The following is a 16930-nucleotide window of genomic DNA, read 5'->3' on the forward strand; positions in this document are numbered from 1 at the left end:
TCCCTCCCTCCTTCCCTCCCGTCTCCCACCTTTTCTCCTTCCATTCCTCCCAGTTCCCTCCCCATCTCTTCTCACCCTCCAGATCCACTCTTCCATTTCCCTTTAGAAAAGAGCAGGCCTCCCAGTGATACCGACCTAGCACAAGATGCAAGGCTGGATGAGACAATCCAGTAGGAGGAAAATGGTCCCAAGAGCAGGCAAAAGAGACACAGCCCCCACTCGCACTGTTCAGACTCCCATAAAAACACCAAGCTAAACCCCCACAACATGTATGCAGAAGACCTAGTGCAGACCCACTTGCTGCTTCAGTATCTGTGAGCCCCTATGAGCCCTGCTTAGTTGACTCTGTGGGCTGTGTAGAGAACTACCCTTTTAATATTACATCTTTGCTTAAATCTGTAAACATAAAATGTAATAAAAAGTTATAATTTAGTCTGCTCTCATTACATGTGGAGGTACTCTGTTCTTCAGTGTCTTCCTACTTACATGTTATTCATGTGTGTGTGCATGTGTGTGCGTGTGTGTATATATGTGTTGGCCAGAGGGAATTCCTCAGGAACGACACATCTTTACTGAGACAGGTTCTCCTATTAGTCTGGTGCTAACTGAGTATGCTAAGGTGTCTAGCCAGCAAGCCTTAAAGACCCTCCTGCCTGTTTCTCTTCTGTGCTGGGACTCCAAGGCCATTCCCCATCAAGTGGCTTTTTGCGATGGGCTCTGAGCTCTAACTAAGATCTTCTTGTCTGCACTGTAAGCTGCCTTCCCAGTCCCTTCATATATTCAATAGCTACAACATATAGATATTCCACAGACACAGTGATCCTAAGACATCCCAACCATGGAGAAAAAAAAGAAAAAGAAAGGACACCTCCCATAATAATGAGAGCATGTGTGGTCCACCTCCCCAAAACTTAGGAAGCCACAAGTAGGTTTCCATGGGAAGGCTGTCCTTGTACTAAGTCTTGAATCTACAAAGAGAGTCCGATATGGAAGATGACCTCCATGATCTACTAATTCCATAGATACATAGGAAAAATCATTTTTCTTTATCTCCTCACCTGGGTTCTAGAAAATGAAGGATAAGATAATGGAGCTGAAGCTGAAAGTCATCACTATAGTTACCACTGGGCCAAGAGTGAGCATCCTTCAACCAGCCAACCCCAGCCCTAAGTAGGAGCTTGGCATAAATCTAACATGAGGATATATATATATATATATATATATATCCTCATAATCATAGCTGATAAAGAAAAGATGATTATATACTTCAGTGTTACTGTATTCTCTGCCAAAAGAGATCATTTTCCTGTTCTTAACCTACAACCATCTTTATAAAATAGTTTAGTTCTTTGCAGAATATTCATGAGGCATCTCAAGGGTTCCTCTCCCAGGATACCTCTCAGAGTCTCCCTGCTATTTAAGGCTAAGGTTGACATCATGCACTCTTTCTCAACAAGAGAACAAAAGAAACTACATTCTGACAGAGAGTAAGAAGTCAGCCTTGGCAGTAGCTGTTATCAGAACTCACTGCAGCTTCGTGCGCCCTGGGTCAGCTCTACTCTCCCCACAGCCCTGGCTCTGCTGTCTAAGAGGGATTTACTTCCCCATTGTTGTACATGACCTTCTGGGTCTTAGGTCCTCAAAGCTTCAAACACAGAATCTTTTCTGGTGTCTCAAGAGAAAATACAATGTAAGAGCTGCTGCAGTTCTTCTGAAGGTGAGCAAAACCTATCCCACCCCAGTTTCTGAGAAAGACAGAGGAGGAGGTCCCAAATCAGTGGGAAGGGTTTACTGACTATCTCCGCGGTCCAAGGTACCTGGCATTCTGCTTTGTAAACAGTGGGGACTCAATATAGGCATGTGGTGGCTTATGTTAGGAAACTCCCATTTACATCTTTTCTGCTTATAAACATGATAAATACAGAGCTAGAGACAGCTCAGCAGTTACGAGTGCTTGCTGTTCTCACCGAAGGCCTGAGTTTGGTTTCCAAAACTCAAATGGCAGTACGGCCAGTTCCAAAAGATCCAGTGCCCAACTCTGGACTCGATGAGCACCAGACACATGGGTAGTCTGCATTACCTATATGCAATCAAAGCACTGCTACACATAAAAATACATAAACCTTCAAACTACAGTAAATACTTAATGCAGCATAATGGGGAAACTATGGGCCAGCAAGATGGCTGTGGGCAAAGGTTCTTGTGGCTTGCAAGCTTAATGACTTGAGTTCAATGCCCCACACTGCTGTAAAGGTGGCAAGAGATGTTGAGTCCCAAGAGCTGCCTCCTGACCTGGCCTGCATGGTGCAGCACGCATGTCCAAACAGACATCATGACTGAATCTTTATCTTGACTGTAGCTCAGGACAAGCTGCTTATGTCCTTTTGTCTTTATCTGCAAGCATTACCATCTCTGCTCTTCCTGACTCATCTCTCCTGCCTTTTGCCGCGAAACTTCAGTGGATTAATCTACATCCAACAGACACGTGTAGACAAGCACACTCGGTATTTCTTACTTTCAGGACATCAAGATAATGTACCTGTGGGGTGTGCTGGGACCTTTTCAGTTGTGTGCAATTTTCTTGTGTTTGCTGACCTTGATCTGTACTGACAAGACAAATGGAGAAACACATCGGCGAGTAAAAAGAAAAAGACTGTTTAATCCTTCATCTTTACCCACAATTCAATGGTTTACCTGAACACACAGGAGACTATGATTAATAGCATGCTAATGTCATGGTATTTTTTTCAAAGTAAATACGACTCAAAATGAGCTCTCTATATTTCTAACTACCCTAAACCTTGATGAATTCCAGTCTTGAGCATAGTGAAACCACAGTGAGTAAAGCGACAATCTTTTTTGAGTCTTTGGAAAAATACCATATGCATGTTAGAAAGCATACATGTGTCAGAAATAGATAAACTGTATGACCTAAGCAGCCCTGTGCAACTGGTTTCTGATCAGCCACAGCATGCAGATTGCTGGAGACTCTGACATCCACCGCCTCCTGTGTCAGCCAATGCCAATCTATCACAGAAAACCCGGGCCTTTGTAGTTCTACCGGTCAGTTTCCTGTCACTATGACACAGAATCTGAGAAAATCAACATAAAGAAGAGAGTTTCATTTGCCCCATAGCTTCAGAGGCTACTGGGCCCATGGCTACTGGGCCTCCTTTTCTGGATTGCGATATGGCAAAATGTCAAGGTAAGGAGTGCTCGGTGGAACAAAGCTGTCTATCTCACAGCAACAAAAAGCCAAAAAGGCAGAAAACTGGGATCAAATACACCCTTCAAATGCAATTACTTACTCCTTCCATCTAGCTCCTACCTACCATGTTTCAATCACCTTCCAATTTGATTATTTATTGTGAACTAAGCTACTAATGGGATCAGAGCTCTCAGGACCCTTCTCCCTCTGAAAGGTTTCATCTCTGAGCACAGCTCCATGAGGGGCCAGGATTTTATCACTCCCTTTAGCAACCCCAAAGTGAGCTTTGGGGGCCATTTCAGTTTCAAAACAGAACAATATATTCCTTTTTGATACAAATGTAAGCATACAGAATACAAATAAGCACAGCTTCACTGACAAATATGAAAAGATTGCTGGTCTGAATTGCAGCTATGAGAAACATCTGCTGCTAACCATCAATTTTTTATTAATTCTGATTCCTTGAGACTCAACACAGCTTCTTCCAAACACACATGACATAAAGTGTGAGCATTATCAAATGCTAGTAACTTAGGGAAATATCAGTCAAAGAAGAATAGTTTTTTTTTGTCTTTTTTGTTTTTGTTTTGTTTTGTTTTTTCAAGACAGGGTTTCTATGTATAGTCCTGGCTGTCCTGGAACTCACTCTGTAGACCAGGCTAGCCTCGAACTCAGAAATTCGTCTGCCTCTGCCTCCCAAGTGCTGGGATTAAAGGCGTGCGCCACCATGCCCGGCTATCAAAGAAGAATAGTAAGAAGAACCACAAAAATAATTCAGATAATTGTGACATTATACTAATAATCAACTTTCTGATCCCATAAGTTAAGTAACAACATCAGGGATTTTATCGACTCCAGATGTCAAGTTAATGGCACCAATGTATAAACAAACACTTTCTCCTTTCTGTCCATTTAGTAATTGTGCTGGCTAGTTTTATGTTAACTTGACACAAGCTAAAGTCATATGAGATGAAGGACTCTCAATTAAGAAAATGCCTCCATAAGATCAATCTGTAAGCAAGCCTGTAGGGCATTGCCTTAAGTAGTGATTGATGGAGGAGGGCCCAGCCCATTGTGGGTGGTGTCATCCCTGGACTGGTAGATCTGAGTTCTATATGAAAACAGGCTGAGCAAGCCATGAGGAGCAAGCCAGTAAACAGCATCCATCAAAGGCCTCTGCATCAGCTCCTGCCTCTAGGATCCTGCCCTGTTTGTGTTCCTGTCTAGCTTCCTTAAGTGATATACTACAACATGGAAATAAACCCTTTCTTTTTGTCATGCTTTTTCACGGTAGCAACAGCAATCCTAACTAGTACAAGTGATATATACCTCAAAGCCCAACACTATAGGTCTTGTATGAAGTTGCCCTTCATTGCAACATGAATCTTCCCAAACTAGAGAGCAGCATCTCTGTCAGAGTCTTTTAAAAAATGTACAATCGCCCTTACTCCACTCCACTTACTCTATGGTTATCAGTGTCCTTTGTCTTTTCTGCTCTTAGGTCTGTGTCCATACACAGCTACTATCTAAAGGACTCCTTGGAGGCCATGCCAGCAGTCCTGTGTGTATCTCTAATGTAACAACAGAGTTGAGCAGAGACCACGGGAAGGCCTTGTTGTAAGTATAGATTACTAAACCAAGAACTTCCAGTAACATCTACAATTCAGGGCAGGATAAAACATGTGCTACACAATAGCACACAGAAGTCGAGAGAAGTCTGATATAGTTTGTCCAGTTCTCTTTTCACCTCTCCTTTACCCACACCCCCCATTCAATCTATTCAGAGAAAGGGCTCCACTCTTCCTTCCCACCACATTTAGTAAGACTAGCACCTCACTCTGGCCATGGAATCTTTATTTCTTCATGTTACAATGTGAAACTTCTCTTCGCCATCTTGACAAAAACCCAAACTTCCTGAGCAACGCCCCAAACTTCAGGAATATGCTACTTTTATTTATGTTTTAATCCTGAAGACCAACTATTTGAAATAACTTAAAGTAAGAAGAGCATTTTTTGTTTCATAGTTGCAGTACATGGCTCATCGGCTCCATTACCTGGCATCTGAGGTGGGACAGTTATTATGGAATAGAGTGTAGTGACAGCCGATCATGTCGTGGTGACCCAGAAGGAAGCAGAAATGAGGGTCAGGTCACAAGATGCATCTTTCTAATTTTAAACACCTCCCAATGTCACAGTAGGATGAGTTCATCAAGAGGTTAACCCATTCATTAGGTCAGAACCCTATGAATGCAATCACGTCCCCAAAACCTACCAGCTGGCAACCAAGTCTTCCATAATGAGCCCGTGGAGGGCAGATCAGAATCAAAGAGAAGGATGATTATTCAGTATGAGCAACACGGTTTGCCACATTTGACACATCTCCTGCCTTTCACCCTCAGGTCTCCCAGTCTCCGTTCTAATGTATACTAGCTCCCACCAAAGGGAGGGATTCAAGTCCTGGGGCCCCTCCTTCCCATCCTCCTCCTCCCTACAATCCCCCCACCCGCCTGCATCCCAGATGCCCATCCCAAGCCTTTGCCTTCACCTCATTTGTCTTTTCTCTCATTACAGATTCATCTCTTGGCTCCTGTCTGCCTCCCACTGCTGTGTGACAAATCCCTTCTAAAATAGTGCCGGTGACTCACCAGTGGATACTTTTTTCATTTGTATGTCCCTGTCTCCCAACCCCCAAAGGGCATCAAGAGTTTCAAAGATATTCAGTTTTTTTTTTTTTTTTTTTTTTAGCCCGTTCATCTAAAAAAGGATTGCCTGTCATAGGGAAATTAAAAAAAAAATGTAGCTTGGGCTTTGTCTGGATTGCGTGCATATCAAGCTGATACAGTGTAGCTGGTCTTCGCCTACTTTATGGGTTCTTCTTTTTCCCAGCCTTTATCTACTCCCCTCCATTTTACTCCCTAACACTAGATATGAAAGAAACAAGGATAGAGGGGAGGGAGGAACTAGGAAAATCCTTGAATCTGATTTCTTTCCTTTTGCTTCTTCTTTAACCACAGCTACTAACAAACTGCAACCAACCTCCCTAAATGACCAAGAACCACCGCCTCCCGGGGCCATACCATTTAAACACCCTCTGAAAAGTCCCCAGAATTCCACTTGTCACGCTATCACAGAAACTCTCTGCAGCTGGCAAAACCACACCTCTGCTCGAGCACAAGGTAAATCACAGTCAGCTGCGGACAGTCCAAAGCAGCCCTGCATCCCTACATCTGGGATTAAAATGAAAGCACAGTCTCATAATACTTCGGTGGTTTTTAAAGAAATCAAAATTCCAAAATTGTCACTACAATACACAGTGCTTTTCTCCACAGCACTCTCCTTTCTTGTCTCCCTCTTCCTGGTGATTATAGTTTCCAAGGGGCTCACCAGAACCCAAGCAGAAATTAGACCAAAATCTTACCAATCAGCTGTGCTGTTTCTTAACCACTCACCCGAGCTGCAAACCTCAAAAGAGCCTCAGTTTATCAAGCTCACTGCCCGGCCAGTAGGTAGCCAGACCATCGCCGCCTTGCACATATCCCTAACCTCTCCCTGACTCCAGCGCAGACCAATGCACTATCAGTTCCCATTGTTCTCAACCATTTCCTACCTTCTTCTAAGTCAGTAGTTCGCAACTCCTAATGCTGCGAACCTTTAATACAGTTCTTTATCTTGTGGTGACCCTGCAACCAGAAAATATTAAGAAAAGAAAAAAAAAGCCTTCATGACTGCAAATGTTGCTACTGTTATGAATCAAATTGTAAATATCTGTGTTTTCCGATGGTCTTGGGTGACTCCCATGAAAGGGTTGTTGGGGTCGCGACCCATAGGTTGAGAACTACTACTCTAAGTGACTATTCTAAACTTGGATGCATCATGTTGTCCTCTGAGCCCCTTTCCCCCTACCCCTGCCCCCCGCCCCCGCCCCCACCCCTAACCCCACCCTGTCCCTCAGGACCTTTGAAATCTGACTTCAACCTACTCTTCCTCTCTGTGCTTTCTACCCCTCTCACCCAGAAGCAGTTTCCCTCAGGTGCCTCCACAATTTTTTTACTGCAGTTCTTCTGGCAAAGATATCCACCCCGCCATTTATTCCTGGCAAATTCCCTTTCTGGCTTAAAGGCACAATTCTTATGTCATCTCTTCTGCACAGAACCTTAAAAAAAAATCCAACATTCTGTAAATTCTTATTCTATAGATCTTACCTATGTCATTTTCTCAGTTATAAAATCTGAGTCATATCCCAAGATTAAGCTCGTTCCTTTGTGGGTTTTCAACCATTAAGCATTGAGCACTTATTAGACAGGTGTGTGTGTGTGTGTGCATGTGAGTTTATATTCATAAAAGTTTATAGTCATAGAAACTTACTGGAAACCTAGCATGATCAGATATTATACTATATATTAGGTAGATATCAAGTACACAGCCCCAACTTCAACTCCTAAGACAAATCAAATAGAATGATATTTCAGGGAAATGTAAGCAATAATAGAGATAAGCCCAGGAACTGACTAGGCCCTTGGGGGAAGCTAATCTGGACAAATACCATCAGATGAGAGAAGTCTTGAGTTTGGTTGTCTGAGATACCCAACTAAGAATGACTTTGGTGACTGTCACAGTCCTTTGTTGTCACTGTCCAGCTGAGTAGATCCTATTCCCACACACTCTGCAGGAGCTCAACAAACACTCTGGAACTTAATAAATCAAAGTAGGCTGTGTTAGGATTCTCTATAAGTGCACTAACGTGGCAAGTATTCTTTCTCATTCTTAATTGCTACTTCAGATAGGTAATTAGCTCCCGTTTTTGTCTACAGTTCTGATATTAGCCTAGCCAGCAAATAATGCAAACCCTAAGATAAACCCCATAAGTGTGATTTTCTTGTGCCCTGGTCCTGGTTCTCAGCAGCAGAGAAAACTGGAGAGGAGTTGTTTACTTGGGCACTTGGCGTAGAGCACAGCTGAGCCCACCAGGTCAAGCTCAAAGGTCGCTAAGTCCAGAGTCACCTGCTTTTGTCTTCTTAGCTCTTGTCTTGCTCTTGATAATCTGCTTTCCACCAATCAACCAGTAGAATCTCACCCCCCCACACACACACACCATAGACTTTAAATGAAGTGGTCTCAGAGACAGGGCCTTCCTGGGTGTTCACTGTCTCTCTGACTTCCCTTTGCCCCTGTGAATTGCTGTGTAGCCTCCATTTTGTTTCTTGGGTATAGCAAATGCCTCAACCTCCCTAGCACATCAAGATCTTTCTCCCCATTAGTCTTTCATGCGTGCTATTTGTTTGCCTCGCCAGGAATGTACTGGAGCCTGACAATTGTCTCATCCCTCTGGTCTTGGGTTATTTCCAGGATAAAAGCTGCTCTGATCTTCCCTATATGCTAAGATCTTAACAAATTTGCTCCAGTGCACCCAAGGCTCTTGCTCTGGATATGTTTTTGTTATCACACTACAAGCTTCCTATAGTTGTGGGACCAGAGACAGATGTCTGGTTTTACCTCTGCACTGCTATGATCTGCAAAGGCCTGGGGATGCAGAGGCTCGAGGAGTAGGGGAAGGAAGGCCCCAGTTCCCGAGTAAGGGAAAGGGGAGAAATTATCAAAATGAAGAGGGACTTTTTCTGCTTGCTGCTAGATTTTCAGCTCTGGGACATATAAGCCCCTCAGTAAGTGGTAATTTAATAAACTAATTATGAAGTAAGTAAGGGGGTAACATAAGAATAAATAAGAATACTGTGTCTACTTAAGTCATCTGGTCATTATGCCTTCTTGTATAGTAAGGTCTCAGGGGAACTGACTTCTGAAGAGAATGCAGAACAACAGTTCAAACACAGAGCCTCATTTCCAACTGTTCAATCTGAATTCTGCCTAGCAATGATCAAAGACCCTTAGGAAAGCTAATGAATCTTTTTTTTTATGTCTGTTGTTTTGTGATTAAGTGAACCATCATTAGCTAAGCAAGAAAGTGTTCTTCATTACTTATTAAAACCAAAATATCTGGTAAGCAAAAATCTTTAAAACTGAGAAATCAAACAATATTTATTTCAGTTGTTAATCTCGTTACTATTATGATCCTCTAGGGACTAGGAGTCATTCAGAAAGCATAATATATAATTCAAGCAGAAAATCAGAGATCAAGAGATGGTGCAGTTGTAAGGCACTTGCTGGTTTTCCAGAGGGTCCGGGTTCATTTACCAGCATCAGGCATCACTGTAACTTCAATTCTAGGGGGTCTGATGCTCTCTTGTCTTCCTAGACATCTGTATACATGTGGTCCACATAACCTCACCAAGGCACATACACACATAAATTAAAAATGAATTAATAAACTATTTTTAAAAGTAAAGAAATCACTCTGTCCATCTTCTGTGACCTTGTTAGTTTTCTATCTCCTAAGAAAGGTGTTGCTACTTGTTACGCTCTTGTCTTCTTGAACACATCTTTGAAAAACTGCAACCCTATAGGTGGAACAACAATATGAACTAACCAGTACCCCGGAGCTCTTGTCTCTAGGTGCATATGTATCAAAAGATGGCCTAGTCGGCCATCACTGCAAAGAAAGGCCCATTGGACTTGCAAACTTTATATGCCCCAGTACAGGGGAACCCCAGGGCCAAAAAGGGGGAGTGGGTGGGTAGGGGATTGGGAGGGTGGGTATGGGGGACTTTTGGGATAGCATTGAAAATGTAAACGAGGAAAATACCTAATAAGAAAAATAAATTAAAAAAAAAAGAAAATACAAACAAAAAAAAAATAAGAAAAAATCACAGTGGACCAATGACAAGCGAAAAGAATAGATGACCAGACCTTTTGCTGAGAGGTGACAGTTTATGGTTTCTACTCTGGATCTCTGGTCTACTCTGTCTAAAGGCTCTTAGTATTTATCGCTCAGTGTCTCCTCCAGAATTCTTCTTCAACTCAACTACAAGGATAAGGCCAGTTTTTGTTCTTCATCGGCTTCTTGGATACTAGAACCATAAAATGGAGCCAGATCATTGAGAGAGGCTCCATGTGACAATGTTTGGGAGTATTAGGAGCCCATAGGTAGTAACGTGGAGTTTAGACAATGGTAACCGGAGGTTATTGCCTAATTCACAAAGCATTGACTTTTACGTGAACAGCCTACCAAGAGGTAAGAGAATCTGCCTGAAGTCAAGCCTGAGCAGAGCCTCTTTCTGAGCTTTTATCTCTCAAAGTGGGAACTGGGGACAGCTGGATGATTTCTCAACACTTTTATAAATAATACTCTACTAGGAAACTGAAATAGATCGAGAGTTGTCACTGGCACAGCAAAACCCTGTAACTTGTTTTTGGAGACTGTTACAAGCTGAACTTAAGAACGATGGAGGCAGCTTCCGTCTCTAACAAACACTGATCCAAATGTTTTTCATTGTGGAGACCAGAGATCTGAGAGAGAGAGAGAAACATACAGAGAGAGACAGAGAGATAGAGACAAGGAGAGAGAGAAGAGACAGAGAGATCAATGAGAGAGAAATAAAACAAATGATAAATAAGACCTTTCCCTTTATATAATAAATCAAATATAGGGCCATCATCAATAATAAATATTTATTACTTATAACATTTGAAATGAATGTGAATGTCATTAAAAATAAAAATATTCGTGCAATGGGTTTGGGAACTGAGATGAGCTGCTTAATGAGTGAGGAAACATTGTCCTGGAGGCTGTTACCCAGTCAGGGTTATCGCTGTGCTGGTGGACCTCTGGGCTCCTGTGGGAACAGTTTCAGCCATGTTCTTTCTGGTACTGGCCCTGCCATCCACAGTCTTGATCGCTGTTTTCACCCATTTGGCTTCTGGATCAGCACAAATTTTTAGTCCTCGTTTGGTGACAAAACTATAATGTAAAGAAAAGATAATGTTAGCCATATTGTCCAATGAAAGAGGATTTGTGCATAAATTTGGCAGAAGAAGCCATCTTTCACAACCATCCATGAGCGCCCTCATTCTGCTGTCTGCTTTAGGAAGGAAGACAGATCTTCAGGTGACAGCCAGAGCTTGGTAACTGTAATTCAAATACTGGAGGGAAACTGAACTCTTAGGACCATCTAGTTCCATGTTCCAGCCTTGCTTCCTTCTCCCATCTAGAACGACTCAGCTCTGGGGGAGAATTGGAGATGGTTTATGTGCATCTCTAAGAGTGAAACTCGGTAAGTGTGCATTGGAGAGAGATTTTCCTTCTGCAGACAGGATTCTGGAGGACAGGGGTACCACGTAAGCAAATTCTGAATGTGTTCCTATGAGGTACAGCCACATATAAGGTGTGACACTCTACATAATAAGTATCCTACATTTGTGTGGCTATTTGGGTAAGTCCTAGCCTGGGGTGGCCATCAGAACTGGATGCTATGTTCATCTGTGTTGTATGTAGACTCATAGATTGAGCAAAAGAAGAAAAGGGAGTCCTATTCTTTTCCTTTTCTCAATAATTGTCATTAGGGGGCTGGAGAGATGGCTCAAGAGAGATGACTGTTCTTCCAAAGGTCCTGAGTTCGAATCCCAGCAACTATATGGTGGCTCACAACCATCCATAATGAGATCTGACACCCTCTTCCCATGTGTCTGAAGACAGCTACAGTCTACTTACATATAACAATAAATAAATCTTAAAAAAAAATAATTGTCATTAGCTAGGACAGTAAGAAGACAAGATAAAGAGGATGAGCTACTGACTAAGCTAAGATTTCCTCCACGCTGACCCATTTTCCTAGAGGAGAGGCGCACTTTAGCTTCGAGTAGACACTCACATTACAGCTCTCATGGCTCCCTCCTTGATGGTATAGGTCTTGATTCTTTGAACTGGCAGCCGCTGGGTTTGTAAGCTCACACAGATCCTCTCCTCTAGGACTTCAGTCCCCACACCTAGGGAAGGCAAAGGAAAACACACATAAAGCTTTAACTCAACAAGTGACAGGGTCTGAGCCATTTATTAAATCACTCTAACACATGATCAGAGTATACCACCACTTGCTTCTTTGGGGAAACAATTCATATTGGCACCCGAGTCGCTTGTGCATTATAGATTATGATAAATGGCTGGCTAAGTTAGATCAGTAGTGTTGTTTGAGGAATTTCATAGTAAATGTAACAAGGTGGACAGGCATGGGGGTACTGCTTTAATCCCAACACTGGGGGTCAGAGGCAGATGGCTCTCTAAGAGTTCTGGGCCAGCCTGGCCTACATAGTGAGTTTGGGGCTTGGCGGGACTGTGTAGATGAAACATTGTGTCAAAAACAAATACACAGTAACAAGTTGGTATTGGTCTTGGTATATTTTCATTAAGACAATTATGACAGCAGACTTCCCAGGGACACACTCAACAGCTACTTACTTAGGGTGTCATTTTTGTGTCCCAAATGTCAAAGGCACTGATTCAGATGGGCACTGGCCCTGTTTTATGGGGTACATGCCACAGTGAGGGAGCCAGGAAAGTAGAGAAGCACAAATCATTTCAGATACTAACTGTGCTGTGAATTAGGTAAAAAATTGCCATGGTGCAGAGTGAACCGGGGAAGCTAACATTCAAGGCAGAATACAGTTCACATCTGACTGAACAAATAGATATGTTCCCATTTTATAAGGCAGATATGAAACGCAGTATGGAAGGGTTTCCTCAGGATTTCTTCTCAGAGGGATGGACCAAGACGGCCAGTTAAGTTCTTAAGTTCATAACTCCACTTTCCATTGCACAAGGAAAGATCATAGGAGAGCCCACGAGACTTAGGAATTGGTTAAAACCCAAATAAGCAAAGTATCTACGTGTTAATGCCCTCCCTAGCTGGAGCTGCTGCTATGTGCTTCACAGTTGCAGAAGGATCTCAAGTCATCATTGATAACAATCAAGGATGAACTCTGCTGTTGCCGCCACAGGAAGCCATTTGTCCATGATGAGCAACTAGAGACTGTTTGCTTGCGCCGCTTTTCTTACGGCTCCTCTCCTTCATTCTCAACGCCAACCTGAACATTCTTTACCCAGCCAATATCATCCTATGCTGAACTACTCTGGACTCAATAGAAAAAGGAATTCTGGTCTCTTTCCGGTTTCCATCACTATTAAGAACGGTATTTCTATGTGTCAAGTGCACACGGCTGCCCAATAGGGCAAACTTGCTGTTTCTCAGCAATGTTAGGTGGTCCATTTGCAGAATTAAGTCAAAGCAAATTTACTTTTGTCCCATTTGGCATACACTAAAAACCACCAAAGCTTTCCAAACCTCCTTCGAGTAGAAAACTTGCAAAACTGAGAGCAAGACCACCCTTCCCCCAGTTCTCACAGACCACCTCCAGGCCTGCCATATCCTGAGTCTAGCCGGCCAGGACACCTGTCAACTCAAAATGCCATTCCTTTAGCAGCATGTAACCTAACAGAATATCCTTGAAGGTTTTTTCTTTGTCAATATTCCTGCTTTCACCCAATGTCAAGGATTTCCAGCCTGTTTCCTTTACTCCCTTTATGCCCATGTAGAATCTCTGATAAAGTTATAATATTATAGTCTAAGTGTGCAGAACAGAATACAAATAGATCTGTAAGTCAACTCCAGCCAGTAGGAAAAGGTGACCTTTTAGGAAACATCAGCCGAACAATGAGCTCAGCGCTTTTGTGTCTTACCTGGGAATATCTTTCAGGTTTGTCATTTGTCAATGTGAATTATCTGTTACTCTCAGTATCAAAGGCTGTCTTACAAACTCAAGAACTCTATCATAAGTTATAATATTCTCAACAATATTGGCAGACTCCTCTATTTAGTTGAGAATAATATTGGTTTTCTTGATATGAAGTTATGAACTTCTGGTCACCTTTTTCTTGTCTTTTGCAAGTAGAAAGCATTGATTTGCTTCTGAACATATGCCTTTGAGCGCATTCCCCGCTGTGAAGAAACTCTAAGAGTCTGATAATTTATCAAATCAATTTTAAGTAAACGAAAGCAAGACTCATTTGCAATCATTGCCAGAATTAATAAAAATATCATTCTAAGGATATTTAATGTGCTTAAGTAATCATCAGTTTAAAAAAATCAGATTATCCCATTTTAATTTCAGCTCACAGTGTTGAGATATATAGACAGGATATAATATTCAACTTTAAATAAATAAACATGAGTCCAAACTATCTGAGTTGAAATTAGCACTTCCCATTCTGTATATGAAGTATGAGGCTTACCTGGAGAAAGCAGTTATTCTAATCAAAACCCAAGTCAAACCTAGCATATGAGCCCACCTCTTCTTTATCCCATTAATATCTGCTCAGCTTACCTTCCACAACCCATGGGGTGAGGCAGCAGACTCCCAGGAAAGTCAGGAGGAGAGGTCTCATGGCTGAGGTCTCGCTGAGCTGTGCAGGAAGAATGTGGAGCAGACTCCCCAGGAGCCCCTTTTATTAGCCTCAATGGTCAGCACACTTCCTGGGTTGCGAGGGGCTTTCGGGGTGGGTGTGGAATCACGGAAAGTCTTTGCAATGATGATGATATTTTCTTTCTCTCTCTCTCTTTTTTTTTTTTAAATTTAAACCCAAGTTCCTTTGCCTTGTTCACACCAACATGAGACCTTGTGGCCTTTTCTTCTCCCTGTGTGGTTAATGTGTCAGTGAAACTAAATGTGTGCATGAGATGAAGTGTAGTTGTCTTTTTTTTTTTTTTTTTTTTTTTTTTTTTTTTTTTTTTTTACAGTTGTGAGGCTAAGGTCGGATCTTCCATCCTGAAGCCAGTCCGTGTCATGGCTCAGTGTGATAACTGGGCAACGGAAATGAGGTGGTGTGGTCACGGTGGTCCATCCCACCTGCTGCCTGGGACTGAAGGCGTCAACAACCACAAATCAGCCCCCGGTGGCCCTGCCTGACTCCACAGGAAAGCAAAGAGCTCACTGCTGTTCTGGCTTCTCCTTCTTCATCTCCTCCTTCCTTAGCCTTGCTCAGGTTGCACCCATTTCTTCAACAGGAGGAGGAACAACAGCATGTCTCTATGCATGCTTGCTGTTTGGGGGAAACAGAAATACACAGGTCTGGTTAAGCTTATTGAAAAGCTGTTCTACAATCTTATCTTAGAAAAAAAAAAAAAAAAAAGAGTTCCATCCCCAGCACCTGCATCTGTGCACTTCACAGTCACTTATCACTCCTGCTCCAGGGAATCTGATGGCCTCCTCTGATCTCCATGAGCACCTGACTACAGGCTCAGGTAGACTCAAATACATACAAGTAAATAAATAAAATAAAAGTTCCAGAAATCTCCCTTCTAAGGGTGTTCATGTACACAATCATGATCATGACAATTGCTGTTTCAGCAAATTAAAAAGTTAAATAGCTGCTCCTGTTTCTTCTGTCTTTGCTCTTGTACTTTGAGTAAGCTTACATGCATTAAATAGCCTCCTCTGCTACTACGACACAGATACAGCTACAAGGTTATTTTTTTCAATAGTATAATCTGGCCTGATTCCATTAATAATTTGGAAGATGGATAGTGGGAGAAGGCATACTGCTGTGCTTGTAGCTCTTGCTACCTTTATATAATCTTCCCAAAATATAGTTTTCATTTGCAATGTCTCCAACAGAGTTTAAGTATATCGATTATACCAACCTTTCTGATATTCCATTTTAGTTTTGTTTCTTAGTTTATATAGTTATCAATAAAGTATGTTTACTGATACTCTATATTCTATAAGATTTTTCATTAATATTAGAGATATAAAATAAATTTATATTTCCATGAGGATCATAAATTAATCTCTAAAAAATTTTGATTAATGCCAGTTAAGCCAAGCAGACTTCACCTGCACTCTCAGAATGTATTTTAAGCTCTTTCTACAACTGTACCACTTAAACCTTGAACACATTTGCTATTCAAATGACTGTTCCTGCCTCATATGGACTAATCAGTGTGTTGTCCCGATTCTAAAATACAAATATGACATCTTAGACTAGCTCGAGAAAGTCTTGGGCACTGTTAATAGGAATGCTGGTTAGTATAACCCTTATAGAGAACTGTATGGAGCCCTCAGAAAACTTAAAACTATTGAGCCGAGTGGTGTGGTAAATACCTTTAATCCTAGCATCTGGAGGCAGGTGGATCTCTGAGTATGAGTTCAGCCTGGTCTACAGAGAGAGTTCTAGGACAGCCAGGGCTACAGAAAGAAATCCTGTCTCACAAAAATAAAATAAATAGATAAATAGATAAATAAATAAATAAATAAATAAATAAATAAATAAATAAATAAATAAGCAAACTACTGTATAACCAATATGGAGAATGGGGTGGCAGGGCTCAGGAAACCTAAAAAATAAAACTGCCATGTGATCCTGCAATCCCACCTCTCTCAAAAGAACGAAAAACAGGGTTGTAGGAGGATCTGCACTTCAACATTTCTTTTGGCATTATCAGCAATAACTGCTCCTATAGAAAGAGAGAGTAGAGTGATGGTCAACAAGTGCTGAGAGAGACAGGGGTGGCACTCGTCACAGGACACTCATTGTCAGTTGACAGAAGAAATAATTGCAGGCAATCTTGTACAATGCTATGAGTACAGTAACAATATCATGCATTCTTTAATAAGAGGGAATATAAAATGTTCTAGCTTAAAAGTAACCGTGTGGAGCCGGAGGACAGTGACCTGCCCTGCAGGGAGCGCCATCTTGGCTCTGGGACTCCGCTGAACTTAGTCTGTACAGGTTAGAGTGAGGACCACAGAGGCAGACAGCTTCTGGGACAGGCGGGAGCC

The 16930-nt window shown here is 42.0% G+C and overlaps 1 protein-coding gene across 1 annotated transcript; it reads right to left on the reverse strand.

The window, feature by feature from the left end:
* Window positions 1-10754: 10754 nt before the first annotated feature.
* On the reverse strand, window positions 10755-14656 carry LOC110303666 (lymphotactin). Its single transcript, XM_021174844.2, has 3 exons — window positions 14477-14656; window positions 11971-12085; window positions 10755-11060 (listed from the first exon to the last, which is right to left on the reverse strand). Exons 1-3 carry the CDS (start codon window positions 14535-14537, stop codon window positions 10892-10894), a joined length of 345 nt encoding a protein of 114 aa, XP_021030503.1. The 5' UTR covers window positions 14538-14656; the 3' UTR covers window positions 10755-10891.
* Window positions 14657-16930: the final 2274 nt, after the last annotated feature.

This window comes from Mus caroli, chromosome 1 (assembly GCF_900094665.2).
Source record: "Mus caroli chromosome 1, CAROLI_EIJ_v1.1, whole genome shotgun sequence".
NCBI classification, from domain to species: Eukaryota; Metazoa; Chordata; class Mammalia; order Rodentia; family Muridae; genus Mus; species Mus caroli.